Source organism: Porites lutea, chromosome 6 (assembly GCF_958299795.1).
Source record: "Porites lutea chromosome 6, jaPorLute2.1, whole genome shotgun sequence".
Lineage (NCBI taxonomy): Eukaryota > Metazoa > Cnidaria > Anthozoa > Scleractinia > Poritidae > Porites > Porites lutea.
The window spans coordinates 19,717,970-19,740,744 of NC_133206.1; the positions used below are offsets into that span (position 1 = coordinate 19,717,970).

At 40.3% G+C, this 22,775-nt stretch overlaps 1 protein-coding gene across 3 annotated transcripts in view; it reads left to right on the forward strand.

Annotated features, from left to right (window-relative positions):
• The first annotated feature begins 513 nt into the window (after positions 1–513).
• The window catches only part of LOC140940050 (tumor protein p53-inducible protein 11-like), a 28,547-nt gene continuing 6,285 nt past the window's right edge, over positions 514–22,775 (forward strand). The window contains exons 1-7 of one of the 3 annotated variants that reach the window (XM_073388926.1): positions 514–612; positions 5,351–5,583; positions 12,207–12,282; positions 17,988–18,046; positions 18,139–18,187; positions 19,981–20,086; positions 21,547–21,598. In XM_073388926.1, coding sequence (XP_073245027.1) covers positions 601–612; positions 5,351–5,583; positions 12,207–12,282; positions 17,988–18,046; positions 18,139–18,187; positions 19,981–20,086; positions 21,547–21,598 — 587 coding nt within the window. In that variant the 5' untranslated portion in view covers positions 514–600. Of the gene's footprint in view, positions 613–2,903; positions 3,044–5,350; positions 5,584–11,209; positions 11,344–12,206; positions 12,283–17,987; positions 18,047–18,138; positions 18,188–19,980; positions 20,087–21,546; positions 21,599–22,775 lie in introns of those variants that run through there. The other 2 variants (XM_073388928.1, XM_073388927.1) reach the window with 2 other exon arrangements.

Sequence of the window (22,775 nt, forward strand, 5' to 3'; positions counted from 1 at the left end):
TTGACCACTCTACTTAATGCTACTGTCATTTTTTCACAAAGGCTTTCTGGAATTCGAGTTTCGAATCAAAACAACACTGAATGGAGAGCAAACGAGGTAAGTATTTTAAAGTCTTGATCAAACAGAGCTGACAGCGAGTCGTAGAGTAATGTTACTGTTGTACTTTGAAAGACCCCACAATCGTTTTGCGTGGGTTGGTCCATAAAACACCTTTTAACCTGCAAAAGAAACAATCTTTTTTGCATTTATTTTGCGCTGGAAGAAAGTGGCAGGAAAGGAATCGGTGTTCTCTTGCGTTTCAAGCAAGAAAACAGTTTTCAACCTGAAAAGCCTAAAGCAGCCATATTTTGATCATGTTTTACGTCAGGGAAAGAGAAGAGAAAAATGTGCTTTCGCGCCTTCCCACGCTTATTTTGTTTTCTGACACTGACACTGATTGCGACACGTGGGCACATTCACTGTTTGCCCTGCAGCGTGACACACTCTTTGATATATTTCTTCACTTTTGTTCCAGTCAGAAGATGGGGAATGGTGGTCTGTGATTGCCGACTCTACTGAATTTTATTCGTGCGGAAGACTTTGCGGTGGAAATTTAATTACATGAAGGTCATGGTAAGTTCAGTGCGCATTTTAGTGTTCCAGTCAACACTCATGTCTAATTATCTGGAAGCAAAAGTTTCTTATGCTTTCTCAATTCTTAAAACAAAATTTGGCTTAGTGTTAACGAACGCCCGTTTAAGGTAGAATGAAAAGAATCCAGTGCAAGGGATCAACAGAACCGATCATGTCATCAATGCTAATCTTCAAGATACTGTCACGGCACTTGTCCATTTTGCTTAGCTTGACCAATTACTCGCTAAGACATCTTACGTAATAAGTAGCAAAATAACAGAGCCAACTATTCCTCGCCAGTGCTGTAATTCAAAAAATATATATATATATAAACAAAACAATACTGCAATCTGTTTTGATCTTGTTCAACTTTGTCCTTGGGTGCTTTTTGCTTTGTTATCTCTTTACAATTTTAAGTAGCAACAGTGCAACCGATTTTTTTTCGGGCGAGTGAGTGATCAGTATTGTCTGCAGTCGCCATCTTTAATTTTGAAAGCAGACGAATTTTATATTTCACTCAATTTGGTGCCCAGTTCCCAACAGCAGTATTTGGCTGAGGTGGGTTGGAAGAATCGGAATCATGTTGTTCAGATTTGTTGTTCGTGTTGCGGGATTGGTTATACCAGATTCATTAGATAAACAAGACGCTATGGAGCGTGAACTTCGGCGTCGTGGTTAAGGGTTAATTGTGAATGTGGAGGAATAGTAGGAAATGATATTTTTCCGGATACCCTTCCATGCAAATACCCTTACTTTTCTCCTTTTGTGTTACAGACGTCTTAACTTCTTCACCGGAAGTCTGCTAGGTGCATGGCCCCGTGGCTGTAATCCAATTCGATTATAATTTCTGTCATTGAATAAATTGCGCACGACGTTTCAATCAGTTTCCTATGAGCCCAAAATAACTAATCGTCGCACACTGACTGTTCGGAGTTCTGTAGCAAAACATTAACTTGCTGCTCGCCCAAATTAAAAAAATAAATAAAACCTACAAATCAACCATCCGTTGCTTTTCTGCTACAATCTCGTCTCCGCGATCTAACGGGGCAAAGATAAGTAACTACAAACCGAAGGGCGAGCAAAAAATAATATTTCTTTCTTCCTCAGATAAACTAAACAACTCGAGCAGTGTCCCCCATTAGCTTAGAACTAAAAACATAGACACTTAAGTAAAGTGATTTGTTTTATTATATATATATATATATATATATATATATATATATGTTGAACAACTTTTGGCTTCACTTCGGAAACAAAATGCAAGTTTAGGACATTACTTTGCGCGTCGCCTCAAATAGTTGTTGTAGCCGAAAGAACTAGAAGTGATCTCACGATATCTCTAACCAAAAGCATGCTTCTGTTCCAACTCATTCCTGTGTCACTACGTCAAATACCCAAAACAAGCCGAAAAGTAACAAACTTGCGTGCCGAATCTTTAACAGTACCTCGTGCACAACTTAAGGCTATTTTTCACATCTCAAATTACCTTGCGTCGCAGTGGCGCAATCCGCTAATGGCTAAATTTAGAGTCCTGTATGATCTCACGAGTCACAAGTAAGCCGGTTCAAACCCTGGGCAAGCCAGAAATAATGATTATTTCGTCTTTATTTCTTCCACAAGTAATAATTATTTCTTCCCATAATTATTTCTTTCTTCTGAAAGAGTAAATCAAAGCACTCGAAGACATCTCGAACTAACTCCGAAGCATTTTCGGGATATTCGGAAGCAACTTCGGGACCTCCGAATGTAACTTTTCCTGAGCTGCACGAATCCTTTACTTCGCGCTTCCCCGACTGTAATAAATGTACTTGTTTTAAAAATCTCTACTCGTAAACAATTTGTTTTTATTTATTTATTTTTTTAAATTCTAATTTAATAATAATGTAATTTCTTTCTCTTTTCGCCTTGTTTGCCATTAATTCTTTATTTTTGTCTTTTGTTCTTTTTACTTTTTCATGTAATCCTTTTCTTTTTTTGGCAACCGACCACTAAACTCATGAAAGGGTAAATAATTTTACATTTCCTGTTGTTCTGTTTTTAAAGTTTAATCAAAAATAAATTATTTGGATAATTTTAAGACTGTTTTTGAGCGACGAACTCGCCCTATGACTTTTGGAAAGTCTAGATGACTTTTTATTCACGGTTCATGAATGTCTTTTTTCGAGAAACCAGGCCAGCTTTCCGGTTTAAATTCCCGACAACTTCCCGAATGAGAACCGAAGCTCATTCCGAAAGTTTCCGCGTTCTTACCGAATTGTGCTCGCATGATCGGGCACAGCAACGAGGCATGAAAGGTGTCCCCCGTCCACAAATAATCGATGTCACTGAGGAACAAATACAAAAATAGTACAGCTCACTGACTTCGAACCAGTGACGTTGTACTTACTGGGGTCTTCAAAATTTCTTTGCTAAGCGAAAATTGAGAAGAGAGGTAAGTCTGTTTTGTGACTAATGTTCTCTGTAGAACGTTTGTGAGTTATGATTGCACCACGGATCTTTCAGCTGTTTTTAATACGAAAGCCCAATATGCTAGCCGTCCTAAGTTCAAAACTGGCTTAGGCCGATTTTTTTTTGTGAGTGTCTCCACTTAGCGATTCATGCGTTCGATAACATTTGTTTTCTTAGATGTTATTTCTTGAGAACTTTTATTGAAAGGAAACATAAGTTCGTAACTAGAGTCTCTAAAAGAAATACGTTTCAGTTATTAATGCGGAAAATCTAGCGTGACTCGGAGAGATTGATATTTAGCTTTCACTTTTGACTAGGTTTATTTGTCGTCGTCGCCTAGGGTGGTTGTCTTGTGTCGTTTTATTTTAGTAGCACAGACAGTTGCAATTTGAAGCAGTCAGAATTTTCCTATTTTCAACAAACAACTGGATATTTATTTTTAGTTAATAGGTCAAGACCGCTATTAACCGATCAAGGCAAAATCCGATTACTGGCGTATTACCTGATGAAAGGGCACTGATAACTTTCTCTTAATAAGGCACGAACATACTCCTTCCCTTGAAGGCAGAAAGAAGATGGATTTAAAATGTTAGATTCGTTTTCTTCAGGATTTTTTAAGCCGAAATAAATGACCCACAAAGGTCAGGAACATGTCATTACGTGAATTATTCCCGAGATTTGAATATTAATCGCCCAAAACAGGCCCAATACCGAACGATATTGGCTTAAGTGACAAAGTCACGTCAATAAGTCTGATATCTTTTATCTAATTTCTTTCAAGTGTTTTGTCGTTTCCTTTCACAATGTGGCAAGATTTTTGAATTCCTCTGCAACAAACTTCTGTCAATGATAGATAACTTAAAAGGAAAGAACTTTCTTTTTGAATCCTGGCTTTGAATGGTTGCACTGCGTTCAAGATTACGAGACTGATAGTTCGATTCATCATTTGAAGAGAAATACCACCAACAAAAACTTTGACACCAATACGGTTAACACCTCTTTTTTAAAAAATAGCGACACTCGGACTCAGAAATTAACAGAACCTCTTTGTACAACATGATAAATAGCCTGACCACAGGAAAGAACCGCCAAATGATTGGTCACACCTTTAATAAGGATTTTATTTTATTAAAGGCGTAAAAGTTAGTTAAACCTCGTACAATACGACAAGTAGACTCACAGGAAACCACTGAATACCTTTAATTAGCACAGGCACAGAGTCCAATTTGGAACTAAATTACATGCTTCACTCGTGGTATGAGGTCTTGAAAAATTTTTCAAGTTTGTCATTTGTAATTCATGTTAGTCCCCTTCCTCGTATTAAAGCCACGCTTACCGTTTTGGTCTCTTGTTACCTCTTTTAAAAAGGTTTTTGCCTCTACCATAACTGTACTAAAGTTTTCCGGCTTAAATTTTTATACGTTGCAGAACAGTAACTCAAAGTATCTCATTACCGTGAATCCGAATGGGTAATTTAGTTGGGCTGTAAATAACGCTGCTGTTTTCGTTATATATATATATATATATATATATATATATATATATATATATATATATATATATATATATATATATATATTTTAATATTTCAACCCTCCCTAGATGTTCTCAAGCTTATATTACACGAAAAGGTCTTGTTTTGGAGTTCTGACAGTTTGTACAGTAGAGAAGCGCTCAGGCGTCTCTCCTTCTCGTGTCGTTACCCTGGGTACCAGACGAATTTCCTAGTGTGCGGTGAGATGCTTCGGCACATCTTCGACCGAAGGCCGAAGTGACCGAAAGAAAAAAAAACAATGAAATTTCGCGTGGGTTCACTATATAAAGACCTTGTGTCCGGATCTCGTGTTATTTGTACGCGGGGATCGTTTTTCGCTAGGGACTTGAACGCGGTTATCATCATGGTCATCATCATCATTAGCATTAACAGCAGCAACATCGTACATGATTATGACATTATCTTATCACTCAGCATATGGTTAAGTGGGTAATAGGCTTTGTTCACACTTTACCGGCCGACACGAAAACCTATCCGCCATAGGAGTATAAACACCTATCCGATATGTTACTCTCCACTTTAGGGATCGCGGTGTGGTGCATCGTCGCTCCGTTAGAAATCTTGCAGAATTTACCGTTGTTGTGTGCGAATAGAAGCCCTATCCGGTATGGTTTTGGTGTCGGCACAAAAGCTATCCTTTGAAGAGTTCATATAGCCTTAGTAGACCAGCAAGGAGCTCAGTTCATCTTTATTCAATCAACACCTTTTGTTCACATTTTCTTTACTAAATTACAGGAGGAAAACGCGACCGACGCAAGGCAAATTAATCAAAACGAACATCAGGGAATCCACGACGAACAACAGGATAAACAAGGCGAAGGACAAGGCAAGGAGAAAGAGCAGCAGGAAAACCAAGACGGCGAACAGGTAGACCAAGACGAACAGCAGTACAATCAAGAAGACAGTAATATGGCGGATCCTGTGCGCTTGACTGCCCCGGATGTACACAAAGACTTCACAGTGAGGAGGTAAAGATATGGTTTTCATTTTTTATTAAGAAGATAAATAAAATAAGAATGAAATAACTGTCTTCCTATACATCTCTCGCCTATCCGCGAAACGATAAGGAACTTCCTGTTTTCTAACTGCCTGAGATGAAGCGTGATGGCAGAAAAACGGGCTTGTAAGCTTACTCCACGGGGATTAAGGTATTGAAGTTTGGGTGTGACTGAGGCGTTTGAGCTCTGACCCTGCCTGAAAACTCCTGCCGTTTTAGCTCCTACTCTTACCTTGTTCAATTCGCACGAGTGGAATACTAAACTTTTGTAGTCAGACACTCAAGCAAAGTTTTATGTCCCAGTTCACCTGCCTCTTTCCCAGACGTCTCAAGTGTCTGGTAGAAAACGCGCCTGCGAGCAATCAAGGAGTATATCGCAGTGGTCCGTGGGAACGTCAAGCGTAGGCGCAAAGGACACTGGGAAGGTGTGGGCGAGAAAAATGAGACGTCGCGTTTTTTCTTAGCCTGCGTTGCTGGCGGGATTAGCAGGCGAGTGATGTAGTTTTCTGGCGGCGGAGGCGTGTGAAGATTGGCGCCTTTCCCATCATCCCTTGCACAGAACCATTAGAATCGCTCCAGTCACTCTCGATTACGAAACCGCTAGAACGCGCCTAGGTATAAGGCAGTTAGTTCACGGTATGTATCTCTGTAGTCAAAATAAGGAAGAACAATAAAATTTCCCTCCCCACCCCCCCCCCCCCCCCTCCACTTAACGAACACCTGGTTAAGTTGGTCCCTGCCTTTTTTGTTTCTCTCATTTGACTCTCATTTGACGGTCAATTCTATAAGACGGAAACGAAGTGTCTATCCGAAAGATGTCCGTCTTGGAGGAAGTTGCCTGTGGGTTTGCCAGTCCCACAGATATGCCAATAACGGAGTTGTTCGAGGCTGACTTAAGATAACCCGATGTTAGTGCAAATTCAAATTTAGTTGTGATAGCGTAAAAAACAAATTCTTTTTGCCTACAATTTGATGATTGGATGCTATAAAAAAATAAAGAAAATTATCCGAGAAAATGCGCGTTAGATCCACTGGTAAACTGGGCCGAAGATTGCATGTCAATGATAGACAACATGAAGTGCCCCCCGGCCTAGCCTGCGTAGCCTGGTGGTTTTATCGGGAGTACGGTTTTGTCGGGAGCACGACTGTGCGGCGAAGCGCTCCAATCTCCTGGCGGTTTCTCTGCCCTCGCCCCCCTTTATTACTTAGCGCGCCCAACCAAAACCACCGTGCTACGCGGGCTACCCCTGCTCCTGGCCCTAATTCTCACCTAAACGCAACCAATTCTGTCTACGTGAAGTCATATGGAAATTCCAAATAATTGAAACTAATATGAGGTACTTAAGTTCCTAGTTTTCTTACATTTCTGGAGATAACCGTTAGGGAAGGGTCGGCTGTACTGTTTGGATCCCCTCCCCTAAGCTAACATTAACACTTACTCCTCACTTAGGGCAAAATAATGGCTAAGGGGAGGGGTAGGTAGTCAGTTTTCCAGAAACCTAAATTGATCCTACTGTTTTTTTATTTTCTCTATTAAGTTATTTGTTTTATAAATTATTAATTATATTTCCATGGCTTGTACTCTTATCAGCCATAGAAGTGATGTCAAAATGTTCAAAACTCAAGTGGTTTCACTGCAAAGTTTTGAACATTTTGACGTCATTTCTATGATCGATAAGATTACAGACCATGGAAATTAAAATTGTTGTCGATTTGTCTTTTACAATAGAGAGCTTTAGATCCGGGAATAGAACGACTACAAAGGGCGACATTTATTTTTAAGTTTTCTCGCCTATTCTCTAAAATAGACACCCCGGAAAGCTGCATTGTACTTTTTTTTAACCACAAAAGTTAGTTCGCTTATTTCCGCTGAGGGAGATAAAGCACTCTCGCGATCTCTAAATGATAAAATTGCTAACATTTGATAACTTGTTTTCGCCACTACGACATTCTCGCTAAAACTCGTAGTAGAATGAAGATGGCTTTCACATTTTCCCGCCCAGACGCTGTTTTGCGCGCGTGCACTACTTAGTATTGGGAAAATCTCTTTCTCTTAGTCGTCTTCGTCTTAAAATCTAAAGCTCTCTTAATCTAATAACATTGACGTTCATTTCCGTTAAAGTTTCTCGGAAAATCGCGCGAGAGGAAAAGAGAAAAGCACATTACGCCATCACCACGTCATTTCGATCATTTCCATGGTCTGTGCCCTTACCGAACATAGCTCTCGACCAATCAGTGCCCGAGAAATTGCTCAGTTCTTGTAAAAGGTGTATTAGTGTTTGTCATGCTTGCTTTACAGCAAGCGTTACGTGTGTCTGCACCCTTATAAATATAAGTTAACGACGTTCACCAATCACAGGGCTCACAGTATTCAGTACATTATTGTCTGATAATAACTATGTATAGATGCAAGGTCGCCTGAAAAGGTTAGATCTTGTAATTCGATGTTTGGCTCTCGTATAAAAAATATATATTTACCCATTACTTTCGGCAATCTGTAACACAAGATATAAGTTCATCCCTTACTTTCCGCACAAGGTTTTGTTTGGGGGTGTATCGTTCACTGTTAAAGGATGTAAATATTTCCAAAAGATATTTCTTGCTAGCTTCTTGAGAGTCAGATTGCTTATTGCATCGCGCATCCTTCCTGCGCATAATTTCACACGTGATTAGCGCGTGAACATTTAAAAATGGCGGCTTTTGTCTTAAGGCCGGAACTTGCCAGAGAGGCAGTTCGTCATTTTCTCTTCAACGAGTATGTTGACCTTTCATTTTTTCCCTCTTTTTTAAACTGAGCGTAATTATTATTCTTTAGAATAAAAATAAACCAGTTTCAGTGCAGAAAAAAGCAATCGTTGGAAACGTGTTCAAAGGATGCACTCTTAAATATAATCATATTGATAGTTGTAAGGAAGTACGGCGTATATACAAGTTGCTGCTGTTCCTAAACAAGTAAGGGTACCCCTACGTTTTTATTTCAAAATTTAATGTAAACAAGCAATCGGTAAAGTTTGAAACAATCTCACTTCAGTTTCTATTTTAAAGGAATGACCTTAATGTCGTATCTTTGAATGGCGTTTACTTAGAAAGGCAACTAGTGATTAAAACACCGGATCCTAAAACTAAAATTGTTGGCTTCTCTGCTGCTTCATGAAATAACTAGCGATAAAGCTTCCTTGATATCTGTCACACAGATGCCAGCCTTCTGTCCTTATATATTCAGTACGTAGAAAGTGAAGTGTATCTTGGAATTCTGCCATGGGTTACGACATAACCCCGAGTGAAAATGAAAATATTGTAATGACTATAGCTTTTATCGGAACCCGTGATCAAGTGGGCCTTTTTCTCCTTTTCTTTGCGAAGCCCGTCCTCCTAAAGAACGCATAGCATGGTCACAGGTTATTGAAATTGCTGAAGATGATGATTTCGCGAAAGGTCTCAGTTTGAGGTCCAAAGGTCCGTTGGAGAGTACGCGCCGGACTAAGCTGACATTTCTTGCAGGATAGTAAAAGCCATTGTGACTTTTTTCTGTAATAATAGTGGTCTTGGAAGGGCGCTTTGTAAAAACAATGTTAATAAATCATCTAAAAAACTTGGACTTAATTAAATTATTTAAAAGTGCATGAGTTTGGCAGTTTCCGTTAAAAAGCGAAATAGATCCTCTTCTCCGTTTTCAGCGAAACTGTTAGACGGAGTTTAGCCAGTGTTAAGCAAAACCGGTTTCTAAGCCTTTTTCAGTTTACTACCGGCTTATATCTAAACACCACTTATTGTGAACAGTTTCATGGACGAATAAGCGCGGACTGGAGAAACATTTTTCTTCTTTAAATAAACCACTTAAAAAGAGATCTGGGGGTCCAATGATTTCTTAAACCGTGGTCTAAGTTAGACTTCGTCTAAACAACTTGCCCTTAGTGTTTTTTTCTTTTCTTTTCTTTTTTAATTTTTTGTTGTTGTCGTTTTTGTTTAGAGAATATAGCGCTTTCTTTTGCGAACGGCTCCCCGGTCTACGCATGCGTGAATTTGTCATTACCCTGCTTAGAAATGTAAATTATACACCGGGAAAAATATAAATAAATAAATATAGTCAGGTATGTTAAATAACTCACAGATGGATCGAAAGGTTTTTAATCGCTCGATCGCTAACCAGCGGAGGTTGACTTGTCAAACGTTCTGATAACGTGTTCGAAACGTTGATACGACTGGGAAATTCTGACAGCCGACTGTATTTGTTATTTTCGTGGAGAAACTTTCACTCAAACAGCCCTGCAGCTGGTATTGTGTGTTCACTTTTCTATGCCATTTAATTGACACGTCACATCAAAGCTAAGGAATCATTGAGTAAGCGGCGAATTACAGCGATTTACAAGCTGTCAAACGTTTGCTTGGCAAAACGCGTACGGATGGATAGAAATTGATTAGTTATATTTGGTATTTTTTTTCATTCAGCTTTTCGCCGATTTTAAGACATTCAGTCATGTTGGGAAGGTTAAAGTAAGTTGCAATTTGTTCTCAGCCTTATTGATACGATTTTTTACTTCCTTATCAAGCGATCGCGCCAGCTCGTTTTTCGCTTTTTCTTCTCTGAGTATGAATTTTGGCTCTCGAAAGCCCGCCTGCAGTGACCGCCTATTTAAATTCTAAATCGCAACCGAAGTGTATAAGAAGGTTGCCTTGTATTTTCCGGCAGTTATGTCAGCGCTTAGCCTTGCGACTTGGACTTCCACGTTGGAAGAAACATTTTCGGTAAAGATACAACAGCTTCGCTAAAACTGTGCTTCGCGGTGATGGCAAGAGACTGATTACAAACGTCAAAAAAAGGATTTATGTGAATATTTTACGGTCTTTTCAAAGACTTATAATCAATCCACAGCGATATTATTTATTTCAGGGGTGAACTGAAGCAAATCATAATTTTCTGCACGATGATGTGTTTATTTTCTTGGTTGGCCGCGGGAGGTTCGTGCGGAAATAAATCCATTGCTTTTTTTTCTGTCAACTCATATTCAAATTTCCCCCTTAGCAAGGTAAATACGTGATGAAACAAGGTACCTTTCGATAAAATACGGTCTTTTATCAAGTGGTATGTTGTCGGGATATGTTGCCTCTAAATAGTAACCAGAAATTTTCATGTTACACTAAAATGTTTTTTTTCCAAGGCTATATTATATTACTTTCTAAAGATAATCTCTATTAAGCACTTTTTAAGGTGCAACAAGGTATTTCAAAATCTTCCCTGGAAACTAAAATTATGACACAGATTGTCAGATTTTCTATCAGTGTTAAGACCATTTTATTAAACAATTGCGATTTCACTTTTTAAAAGCATGTTTTACAGCCTTGCACATTATATTTTATTCTGACCTATTATCGGTGGCCGATTACATTTGCTTAATAAAAGTTTAAAATGCTGTTCCGTTTGTGGCGGAGAAATTTGAATAATCACACCATTGAAAGCCACCGAACATTGATGCCCCAGCCCTCCCCCCGTTAGTCACATTCTATTCTCGGGTCAGTTGATATTTAGGTCGGAGCAGAAACGATTTTGCTGTTGTTGTAGCAGAAACCGAGGCGGAAACAGAGAGCCATGTCCACGGACAATAAACGTCCAGCACTCGCAAAGACAGAGAAGTATGGGATACAATATCGAACTAGCTGATTTTGCTGGTTTTCATGGCAGGAATTTAGCGGCTTTTGATCGATTGTTGCATGTTGCGAATATGAGTAATAGGTGATGTCGTTGTTAATCCTTCTTGTCACAGTTGCCTGTTGTTTCGATCCCTGTGACGACAATTCAACCATTAGGCTTACTTCTGTATTTAATAACGACGCTGTAATTCGTTTATGCTTTACCCACTATATTGAGCTTGTCTATCGAGTTGATCGAACTCTCGATCGCCGCTTTTGATCGTTCGAATCAGTGAAGTTTGATCAGTACATATTTTGGATTTGTCCTCGACGGTTCCTGTACCGCATGAATCGCAATCGTTTGGCGTGCAAGACTTAATTTATCAAGTATGTTTTTTATCGCGAAAAGGTACGGCTTAGTATTTATTTATCTCCTGCCGTCGCGGCAATCTGTTCGCTAGCGACTCGCTCTAAATGCAAGCGCAGATAAGGCGAAAATTCGCAGACAATGCTGTCGATATTTTAGCGTAGTACAGTTGATTCTTTCTAGTTGACCTCAAGTTCACGGCGGTGGAGATAAAGTTACATATTTTACCCTCCTCCACGAAAAGTGGTGAATTATTTCTCACTGTGTTTTGTTTTTAAAACAGTAAATGACGAAAATGTGTGAACTTGTATCGCACCATGGCATTTATCCTGCAGTAGTTTCTTTGTAGAGTAATAGTTACAGGTCATTTTTCTCCGATGTGGAGTGCTTTATCTCGAGGCAAATTGATGTTGGCTGTTCTGCTCTGGTATTAGAAACAGGCCAAAACTAGCCGGCTACCTTATTGCGCTGTAAGTTGTTTATCGCGTGCATTAGCAAAACACATCGAAAATCAACTGCGGTGGGATTTTGCCAATGGAACAATATCTGGGATTTAAAAGCTGTTTGTATTCATTTTACTTCTGTTTGCCCACTAACAGGCGTAGCTTCGACGATGCCCAGAGTCGCTTAAAATGCAGAAAACTGCTTGGGATCGGAGGAAAGGAGCCTTCAAAGGTGAGTTTTGGACCAAACGACGAAAAACACGTCAATAACATTGCTGTTTTCGATTGCGCTTTCGACTTCACCGCCAAATTAAATTCCCAAATCGCTTGCTTTTTTTTGCTTTTTCTCATTACAATATTCATATTTGTTCGGTTGTAAATCTTTGACAGAGGTTTTGCTTTGATAATTACTTTTCGAATATTAGCACCAGTGAGCTAAGAGGATGTTTTTTATCCCCATTCAGTTAGAAATTCAAACCAGATTACCCGCTAAAAATCGAGTCATCGAATTTTTTTTTGGTATTATTTTTTTCTTCTCCTCAACTTTACATTTCGGTCGATTCTTTTAAGAGGGAAATTTTGGTTCCGACAGGTTTTATTATTTTTACTGGAAGTATCAACTCAGAGGAAATTTACTGTATGTTTTCCTTTCTGTATAGTAATAAAAATTTTACCTCTTCACTGGCAAGGATTTTTAACAGCAGCTGCGTCTTTTAAAAATTCTTACAGAACTCTTAAAGCTTCAAGACTCGGGTGATTGAATTATTTGTCGTTCGTTAAATTGGAATATTGCTCCTACATCGGTGCCATACGAATAAATTTCGCCAGGAGGTCGCCGAGATCGTTTTATGATTACTCTTTCAAAACTGAAAATTGGACATGACACCGTGTTCCGATCTGTTCTCATTTTCCGTAAACAACGAGCCGTGTGTCGTTTGCCTTTGAATGGGTTGTTGAGTACATTTCCAAGGGGCTTTTGCACGCAATCACACTGTTATACTACCTTGCAACTTTGTTAGGTAAATAGTACCGCACACTCGTCGAAGTTTCCAATAACTCATTAACATAATGTCAAGGTCTCAGAGAGTATTTGAACGCATTTGTGTATGAATAATAACTTTCAATCAACATGGAGTCGATTCCAAAATTGTCTTTCGAATAATCAAAAACAAGAATTAAATACGAAAGAAACCTTTCTTCTCTTGGCTAAAAATACTAACGAACACTCTTTCTTCACATCCTGTTTTTTTTCTTCCTGAAGTATGCAGTCCGCTTTGAAAACATCATTTCGATGGCTTATACACTCTTTTTCGTTTTTTTCCCTTAAAAAACGTAAAGTAGATAACCGTATGTTTATAACATTTGATGTAGCTTTCTAGTGCTTGGCCGTACACTGTTGTTGTATTTGTTGTTTAAAACTAAGATGTTGAAAATGGCAATTGGTGAATGTAACAAAAAGGCAAAAAACGACCGGAAATCAGGTTTGGCTTTTATCTGTCCCTAAGTTAAGTAAAGTTTTTTTTAGTTCAAAAAACAATAAATTGTAAAACCGGCCTACGTTAAATGACGTCTAGTTTTTTTTTTAAATTATTGACAGCTTGTGTTCTTATTTATAATGCAGGGAGGTAGAAAAGGGCCGTTATTCTATTTTTATTATCAGTGGCGGATCCAGGGGAGGGGCCCGGGGGGCCCGCCCCTCCCCCTTATCTAAGGGTGTGGATGACTCCCCCCCCCTTGTCTCAAAGCTATCTGGATCCGGCACTGATTACATCCACGAATATTTTAGAAGCCACCATTTGCCTTCCCTTCCAACGGCTCTTATGTGGTTGTGAAAAATCTCTGTGCTTTTTCAAAGAAACCCCTGCACTTAAAACTTCTTGTACGGTCTTATTGTGATCATAAGGATTTCGATGTGTACACACATAGCACATATTTGTTCTAACCTTGGTCAAGGGGCTTAATTGTTAATGTTGCCTTGATAAGACGTAGAAGTCTCACAACAGGACAGAATAAATTTTGTCTGAAATACTTTTATGAGACCAGACTTCTAAATCTTTTCCTCTTTTCAGACGCCCAAACGACAAATTTCCCTTGCTGAAAAAAAAAAAAAACAAACACACACTCACGCGGCGAAAATGTCATACCATATTTACTCGAGTAAGCGCCCCATTTGCAGTGGGTATTAGAGAGCGGTGCTTATTTGAGGTCGGCGTTTATTTTAAAACTGAAGGCGACAAAGAATTTTTCTTTTGATTCAGTGGTAAATATTTCTTTTTGTATGAAATTTTAATGCAACTAACTGAAGTGTCTTTTGATTGTCACAATTTGTTTCTTAAGGCTGGTTTTCATTAGCCACGGAGTTGGAGTCGTAATGGGAAGCGTAGAACTTTACGATTTAGAAAAAGCGTGGGAACGTGCATTGTGATTGGTTTATCCTTCCGCTTCTGTCCGACTCCAACAATCTGGTAAGCGCCGGAGTCATAAGCGAAGTCGGAAGAAATTGAAAACGTTCTGATTCTTCCGACTCCGATTTCGTCGCGCTTATGGCTTTGCTTACGACTCCGACTCCGACTCCGACTCCGTCGCTAGTGAAACCCAGCCTTTAGAGCACTTTTCAGTTGCATTACTGGTGGTGTCTTCACTGCATTGTGGGAGGGTGGGTCTCTTCTACAGTTGATTGTAGCTGTTCATGGCCGTTTCATCCCGAAGGGCTGAGTAGAAAATTAGCTAATTTGCATACCGCATTAACGTATCCGCAAGACAAAAAATTTCCTGAGGGCAAAACGCAACGAATGGTATAGAAATGAATTTTGGAATTTTTAGTATGAAGGTATATTGAAGTTCTAGAAGTTTGATTCGGCAACAGAAGATGTCATTCGAGTTTTTTTTTAAACGAAGTTCATGGCACCACCCTTCTTGGAAATGTATGCGACGGCTGTTTCCTAAGGGAAAAATTATGAAGATCTTTATGGGAGATTCTCACTTTAAATTGAAACTATCGAACGTTTTTTAATTAAATTTTTTATGCTTTTGACTGGACAAGGTCCGAAATTATCTTTTTACGCAGCTGTCCAATGGTGACCGAATAACATGGCAGTCGCCAAATGGCAAATGTAGGCGCCAAACAAGTATGTGGAGTTTTCGCTTCACACTGCAACAGAAAAGAGAACAAGCTGTCGATAATGAAGTTTCTTTGCTCAAAACAATGGCAGCACAACCGAAAGCAAATAACTACGTGCCGAGTCGGCTGGAAGATCTCCGCCGTGGAAGATAACATTAAAATGTTTTGTTCATTTGCGCCTTAATTCGTTGTGTGTCGGTTGTTCATTGTGAGGTTTTTGTTTTTCTCCAAAGCAACTTCGCGAGTTTTTCGAGGTTTGCTCTGAGTTCCACAGTTTTACCCTCTGTATAACATTTCAAGAACGTATACGCAGAGAAGAATCGATAAACCCAATAATTTGGCTACATCAACAATGGAAAAAATATCAACCAGCCGGTCATAAAGCTTCAGACTGTCAGAACGAGGCTCCAAAATTGGCTATCATTTTATTATGTACGGAAGATTGAACCTCCTCTTATACTTTCATTGGTGAGCTTAGAACGAGGTAGTCCTCGTGACACCAAAGGGCTGCTAATTGCCGATTACCGCTTTGTTGGGAAGAGCTGCTTCCTTGAAAGAATTAGGTGTATTAAATCAAAATGACAAATAGTCCCCTTGTAAATAGTTAGGATACATGTCCTTCTGCACTCTATTTGCGCGTGTTTGTTTAAACAGACAAAATCTCTTGAACTTGTCACTGTCGCGTTTATACTATAAACTTTCTTGAGATACGTTTGTAAACACAGCTGCGGTTGTATCTCAAGAATGCACTAAGCCGGTTGCACTCTTTCTCAGAGGGATCTTTCTAACATGGGCATTGTCGCTAATGCCGTAATAGGCATGACTATTAAGAAAATTCTCGAAACATTACTGCGATCTTTGACAAAACTAGTGGGAAAATTTAGCTTTCTACGCCTTTATCAACCGGATTGACAGACTGTGAGAGTCATCTTTTCACGTAGTTTGCACTTTTTAACGGTTAGCCTGGAAACCCATAGCCCCTTTCAGAATCAACAAAAGGGGTACATGAAAGGTAACTTCAGTTTTATTGGTTGGTTAAAGATGTATATATATTCAGTCTGCTATTTTCTCAAGTAGTTTGGTACCAAGATTGAGATTTCAAAGACGTCTTCATTTAATGAGTAAAATATTGTTCTAACAATGTTGCTCAGGATAAAAAAAAATTTTCAAACCACCTACCCAAAAGTTACAATTAATTTTGAGCAACGGTCGTTTTCCATTTACAAACAGCTCGAATTTCACAAGTCCGCAAAAATTTGCCTGCCTCGCTGACGCTCTAAACCTTCTGTTTAGAGCGGAGTATACAAATGGTCCAGACAATGCTTGGACCGGCAACAACGCAGGCTAGCATAAATTGGAAAGAAGTTTGCCTGTTGTTGTTGTTTTTTTGTTCTATTTTCTTGGTACAAGATTTAGGGGCTGAAATACTATATCAGAGTTTTAAGAAGACTGATCCATGCTCAATATCGTTTAGTCCCTTTGCTTAGCCTACGTGTAGTCGCACCCTCCCCCCGACGAAGAAGAAAAAAACGTTTTTCCTTTGTCAGAGGGAGGGTGTGGCCACACGCAGGCTACCCTTTGCTACGAATTACACATTGTTATGAAAAAGCGGTTATTCATTTGGCATTTTTGCCTCCAAATATCAGGCTTTGCAAAAGGGGACAATGAATTGGGACAACAGGATTACCCTAGTCCTAATTTTTCAACAGGTCAAATGCATTATAGTCTGCTACACAGCCGTTTTTAGAGTCGTCACGCAACGCTCCTCCCCACAAACCCACTTTGTGGGGAGGAGCGTTGCGTGACGACTCTAAAAACGGCTGTGTAGCAGACTATAATGCATTAGTTTTCATCTCTGAACTCAACTGTAAATAGTGAGCTCAAGCAACAAGGACGGCGACGGCTACGAAAACGTGACTTAAAAAGTGAATCCGCGCTGTTTCAAACTTAATCGAGCTCTTTCCATCTCGTTCAGTTCACGAAATGATGTCGAATTTGTTTAGAATTGAATTCTAAAGGACTGCAGCGAAGTTCAGGAAAAGAAGAATGTCGTTGTCTTGTGTTCCCGTCCTCCACAAAACGTGAATTTAGGCACTTTCACGTCGTAGTCGTGCAACGACGGCAAAGAAATGTATCAAAAAGCGTGATACACGTGCAAAGTTGTTGTTTTACCAATCTAAACCTACTGCTTCTTTGCCGTTCTCGTTGCCGTCGCCGTCTTTGTCGAAATGATGTCGAATTTGTTTTTAGAATTGAATTCTAAAGGACTGTAGCGAAGTTCAGGAAAAGAAGAAGAATGTCGTTGTTTTGTGTCCTCGTCCTCCACAAAACGTGAATTTAGGCACTTTCACGTCGTAGTCGGGCAACGACGGCAAAGAAATGTATCAAAAAGCGTGATACACGTGCAAAGTTGTTGTTTGCTAATCTAAACCTATTGCTTTTTTGCCGTTCTCGTCGCCGTCGCCGTCGTCGTTGCTTAAGTTCCCTAGTAGCCTCAGCTTCCAGCTGTGTGGTACTCCCGGGCGCATCGAGACACCCAAGACTACGGCTGGAGACTGAGCTTAACCTGCAATGGCGGATCCAGGGGAGGGGCCTGGGGGGAGGGACCGGGCCCCCCTCTTATTTTAAGACCAAACTGAGGCTCGAAGGGTCGACCCCCCCCCCCCCCTCCTCCATCTTATCTCAAGGTCTGGATCCGGCACTGACCTGTCAAGCGATCGCCTCAAATTCTCGGATCGCATATGTAATTGCCCATTAAGTGGTTACTGTATGGCAGCCATTATAACTCCTTTTGTCGATCTAAATGATTTTTTTAGGTACTTCAAGTCCTGGGAAGCCATGAATCTTACTTCATCTGCATACCTAGAGGTTATGAGTAAGTTAGTGAACATGTTTTTGTTTCATTGTCATTGTTACCTTTGTTAGTTTATTGACTGTTTTAGTTTAACATGTTGTCGTTTTCCTTAGTACATGGCAGATGGTGGTACCAGGATTCCTGTCTGCAGTGTCTATTGTGGTAAGTTTGCACAACACTTTTATAACACTTTCACCTCCAATTTCAGTTCAACAGATTTAATTCAAAAATTCAGTTCATTTTAAATCAAAAGCCATGGGTCTAAAGTTCTTGGCCCAGTTGTTCAAAAGGTGGATAGCGCTATGTGTTTTGTGGATAATTCAGTTGGTTTCCTTAACCCTTTAAGCCCCAATAGAGTACCGAAGTGTGACGTCATAGAAAATGAAATTTGTGAAATTATGGGATTTGTTAAGATATTCCGAAAGAACCACGTCCAAGACGCCTACTCGCCAAAAATTAGCACTTTGGGGCAGATTGTCTCTGAGATATTAACCCAGGTATGCTCCGATTACTCCATACAAATCCTTCTAAATCTTCTTTGGTTCCTAATCTTATGAACCAAGCCAAATTTAGAAGGATTTGTATGGAGTCGTCACAGCATAATTGGGCTAATATCTCAGAGACAATTTGCCCCGAATTGCTAATTTTTGGCGAGTAGGTGTCTTGGACGTTGGTCTTTCAGAATATCTTAACAAATCCCATAATTTCACAAATTTCATTTTTATGACGTCATCACTTCGGTACTCTATATCCACTTACAAATTCTCCAAACTGATCTCCATACATCTCCTTTAACAATTAGTTGAGAGAATTTGATAAAAGATCAAAGCATTTTCTCTATGGTGATCATTTTATTAATTCTCTTAACTTTATCTCTTGACAGTGTATGGATATTGTTAGGAGAAAATTGTTGTTGGTCACTATTGGCACTTAAAGGGTTAATACTTATCCTTACGATCACAGTGTATTATCCCGCGGTGGATAGTGCTATCCCGCGTTTAATCAAGGAAGCCTGCAGATTTATTCGGAGTCATATTAATGGTGTTCTTTTCCCGCCTTTGAAACGTCGACTGTGCTTTGTAATGAGGACCTCGTTTGGCCGAAGGAGCGTCATGTCATACTCATTGATTTAAGGATTGAAACTATGGACATGAACAGTTTCCTAAAGTAAAACGTTCTAAATGCAGGCTGTAAGGGTGACTCACTTTCTTGCCAGCCCAAGTTATAATGTTAGACGTTGCCCAAAGCCTATCGCGATATATCCGTTGATTCTGTAATCCAACTTTATAACGTTAACCCAGACGTTTGCCAGCATAAACATGCAGGTTTCCCGATAATTGCAACTATCCGGACGCAAACTGAAAACAGTCTTATCATACTAAATAATGCAGTGAGCCAATAAGAACGAAAAATAAAGTTATCCAGTCGCAGTGCGAAGAGCGAGAAAAATGCGCGTCCCTGCTATACCTTTAGGGGCCAATGTTTGAGGACAAAAAGGAGGAGGGGATAGAATATCCCGGGTTGTTCAAACGGTGGAAAGCGCTATCCATCGGATAAGTCACTATGCAGCGGATACGTATTAGGGAAACCGATTATGTTATCCACTTGGTAGAAATTTATCCAATGGATAGCACTATCCAACTTTTGAACAACCGGCTGAGGGTTTTTTTTTTCGCGTGCGGTCGGATGCTTTGGCATTGGTCGCAAGGCGATAGATTTTGCCGCCACGAAGCGAAGAACCCGCGTGAAAAACCCTTCCTTTTTACAATGCGCGGGTCACTGTAAAGAATTTCCCAAAACTGTATTTAAAAATCGCTCATAAAAGGTCTCTAGCACCCTGGGTATGGAAGGAATAGCTGCTGTAGGAAAGCGAGGCTAATCCATTGTAATTCCGTAGATTTCTTCAACCGACACGTGCATAGTCTTTAACACCTACTCCGTTTGCTCCTTTACAGCTATTGGTATTTCCAAGCTTCTGTCTACGTGCTTTGGGTGACAGTGCGGAATCTTCTTCTTTCGCTGGATGTCTATGCTGCCGACTCCTTGCGAGTGCATTATTAGGTGAGTATACTAGATTATGAGGGCAGGAAAGGCTGTGGTTACTTCGGTCGCGGTGGCTTCTCCCCCGTTTCAAATTGGGTTGTTCAGAGTAATTTCTAAGGCACTTCAAGAATCCTGAAGTATTTTTCTCACGTGATATTAACAGAACACTTTCCTATGATCAAACATGGGCTTTGGATTTCAAGTACGTTTGAGTCAAGAGATAAAAATACTTTAGGAGCAAAAGTCCGTCAGTAAGCTCAGGTGGAATATCACGGGTCTGCTAAGAGGGAGGCCAGAGTTCAAACCCGGCCGGAGCACCAACTAAGATGTTTAAAAAATTGGTAAGATCATGCGGGCTGTGTTTACGATCATGTCTCAGTTCAGATGATCGCGTGATTGGGCAGTGACGATAAACCGTTGAACTTGCCTTCTTTCTCCTTCCTTCGTTAGTGAACTCTTAAGGGACATTAAAGAACCCACACTACTGTTCTAAAATAGTAGGTGTAGTTTCTCCGGTGATGTGGTCGACCTCTACTTCATTTAAGTTCATACATATCCCAAATGGAGCGATAGCGGCAGCCACTGGCGCCATTTTTTGCTGACCTGTTCCAGGCTCCAAGATAGTAATGTGCTGTGAGGGAAGCGAAAAACGCGTGGGGGCTGGGGAGAGAGAAGGCGGGTTCTTCCATTTTTCCCGCCTCCGCTCTCCTTTCTTAGATCACGCCCGTCCTATTTTTCCTTGACCTTGTTTTCGAGACGTCCCTACTCCTCTCCTGGCCCCGGTTGCTCAAACATATGGATAGCGCTATCCACTGGATAAATCATTATCCAACGGATAAGTTTTAGGGAAAGTTTTAGGGATTGCGTTATCAACTAGATAGATTTTTATCTGTTGATTGCGCTATCCCACGTTTGAACAACCGGGGCCTGAACGAAACGTCCTTAGGTGCGTAACCTGAGATCAGGCCCAATTTTAGCGGTTCTCATACATTCTCTCTTACGGCTACAGCTAAAATCTATTTTCTTTTCGTCTTGCCCGCCGGAATGTTATTTTCAAAGCGAAACGAAAATAGAGCTTGATCTCAAGTTATTTATGGTGCGCAGATAGCGAACGGTCCTTTAGACTGACTGTTGGAAACCTGCGTCCTATCATAACTAACGGCAGGTGGCTAATCTTAGTGCAAAAGTCTGATACCCATCCTCAGCCTCTGAGGTGGCAAATTAATTTAGAGTTTTTTAATCCCACCCTTTAACAACTCGATTACAAATTATGTAGAAAATTACAAGAAAGAATTGAGCGTGGAGGTTTGGTCGGACAGTGAAGATGTTTGAAATGGTCAATACTGATTCTGACACCCTATCACTGCTGCACTACCACCAGCCTTTTTTTACTGAGAGGAATATCCGCCTCTGCTTCTGGGCGTTTATGCGTAGTTTGTTATTCTGATCTGTTGATCTTTTTCTCTATCCTTCTTTAGGAATCGTTTTTGTCTCATGGGGAACAAAACCAACCACGATATCATCTATCAAGTAAGTGACAATTTATTGTTTGTTTTTGATCGAATTCTCGGCCTAGCTCAACAGGACTGGTGATTTATTCTCAATTTTTTTAAACTTCAAGCATTATTTATTGCCTATGTTTAAACGAAACCAGTCTCAAATAGATCGTTCACGGAGGTTAGTTCTCTGAAAGGAGGCACTGTTCGCTCGCGGGAGCGGCCCTGGTAATGGTCCCTTACTGGACTGGCGGTAGCCTGAGTATCAGGCGTTTCTGGGGAAAAGGGGAAAGATGGAAGCGAAAAAGGGAGAGAGGTGAAGGAGAGAAACGCCTGACACAGATGCTTTTACCGGAGCCTTCCACCCCGACACAGCATGATTCGATACCATCCAATCAAAATCACTTCCGGTCATTGGGTTGTCAGCTTCACGTGTCAAAAAGCTCGCCTAAAATAAATCTCACTCAACGGTTTGGCCGAGCTCCGGTGCTTGTGTTGCTACGATTTCGTTTTTTTTAAAACCTCCAATGAGGAGTTTTTGAATACTTGTAATGTAAAACATTACAGGAATTATAACATGTCTTAAAAATTGTGTTAGTGTAAGATCGCCAACGCTCTCGTTCGTAAATAAACGTGCCCCAGAAAATTGTAAATTGCTCTTGTTTACAGAGTTACATCAGGCGCTTGTCTGGCAGCTAAAAAGCTGATGTTATCCCTCGTATCCTCGGGCGGTGGAAAGGAGCTGCAAGAATAAAATCTCCTCTCCCCTAGCCCCTTAGGAAGGCCTGATACTCAGGCTAGACTGGCGGGAAATATAGTGTGTTGGCAAGTCCAGACGTTGAGTTCTTATGTTTAATGGTAATTCAGTACTCCTTAGGCTCGATAACCTCTGGTCGCTGTTCGGAAAAATGAGTCCCCGCCGATCCCCTTCCGACGGAGTGGAGAGATCGGAGGGAATCCTCTCCGCTTCACTTTTTCCTCGACGTTTCGCGGGAAAAGTCCCTAGCGGCGAGGAGCGAGAAAATACGGCTGTATTCGCGGGCTATCAAAACCAGTTCGTTGCTTTATTCACACTATGCAAAACATTTATAGATAATTTGCATTTTAAAAAAAACAAAGAAAAGCACAGCAAAATCATAAAAAGGGTTCATATGTGTGCGGTGTTCAAAGTAGCAAAGGCTCTCTACTTGGACTTACGCAGGACACCCCTG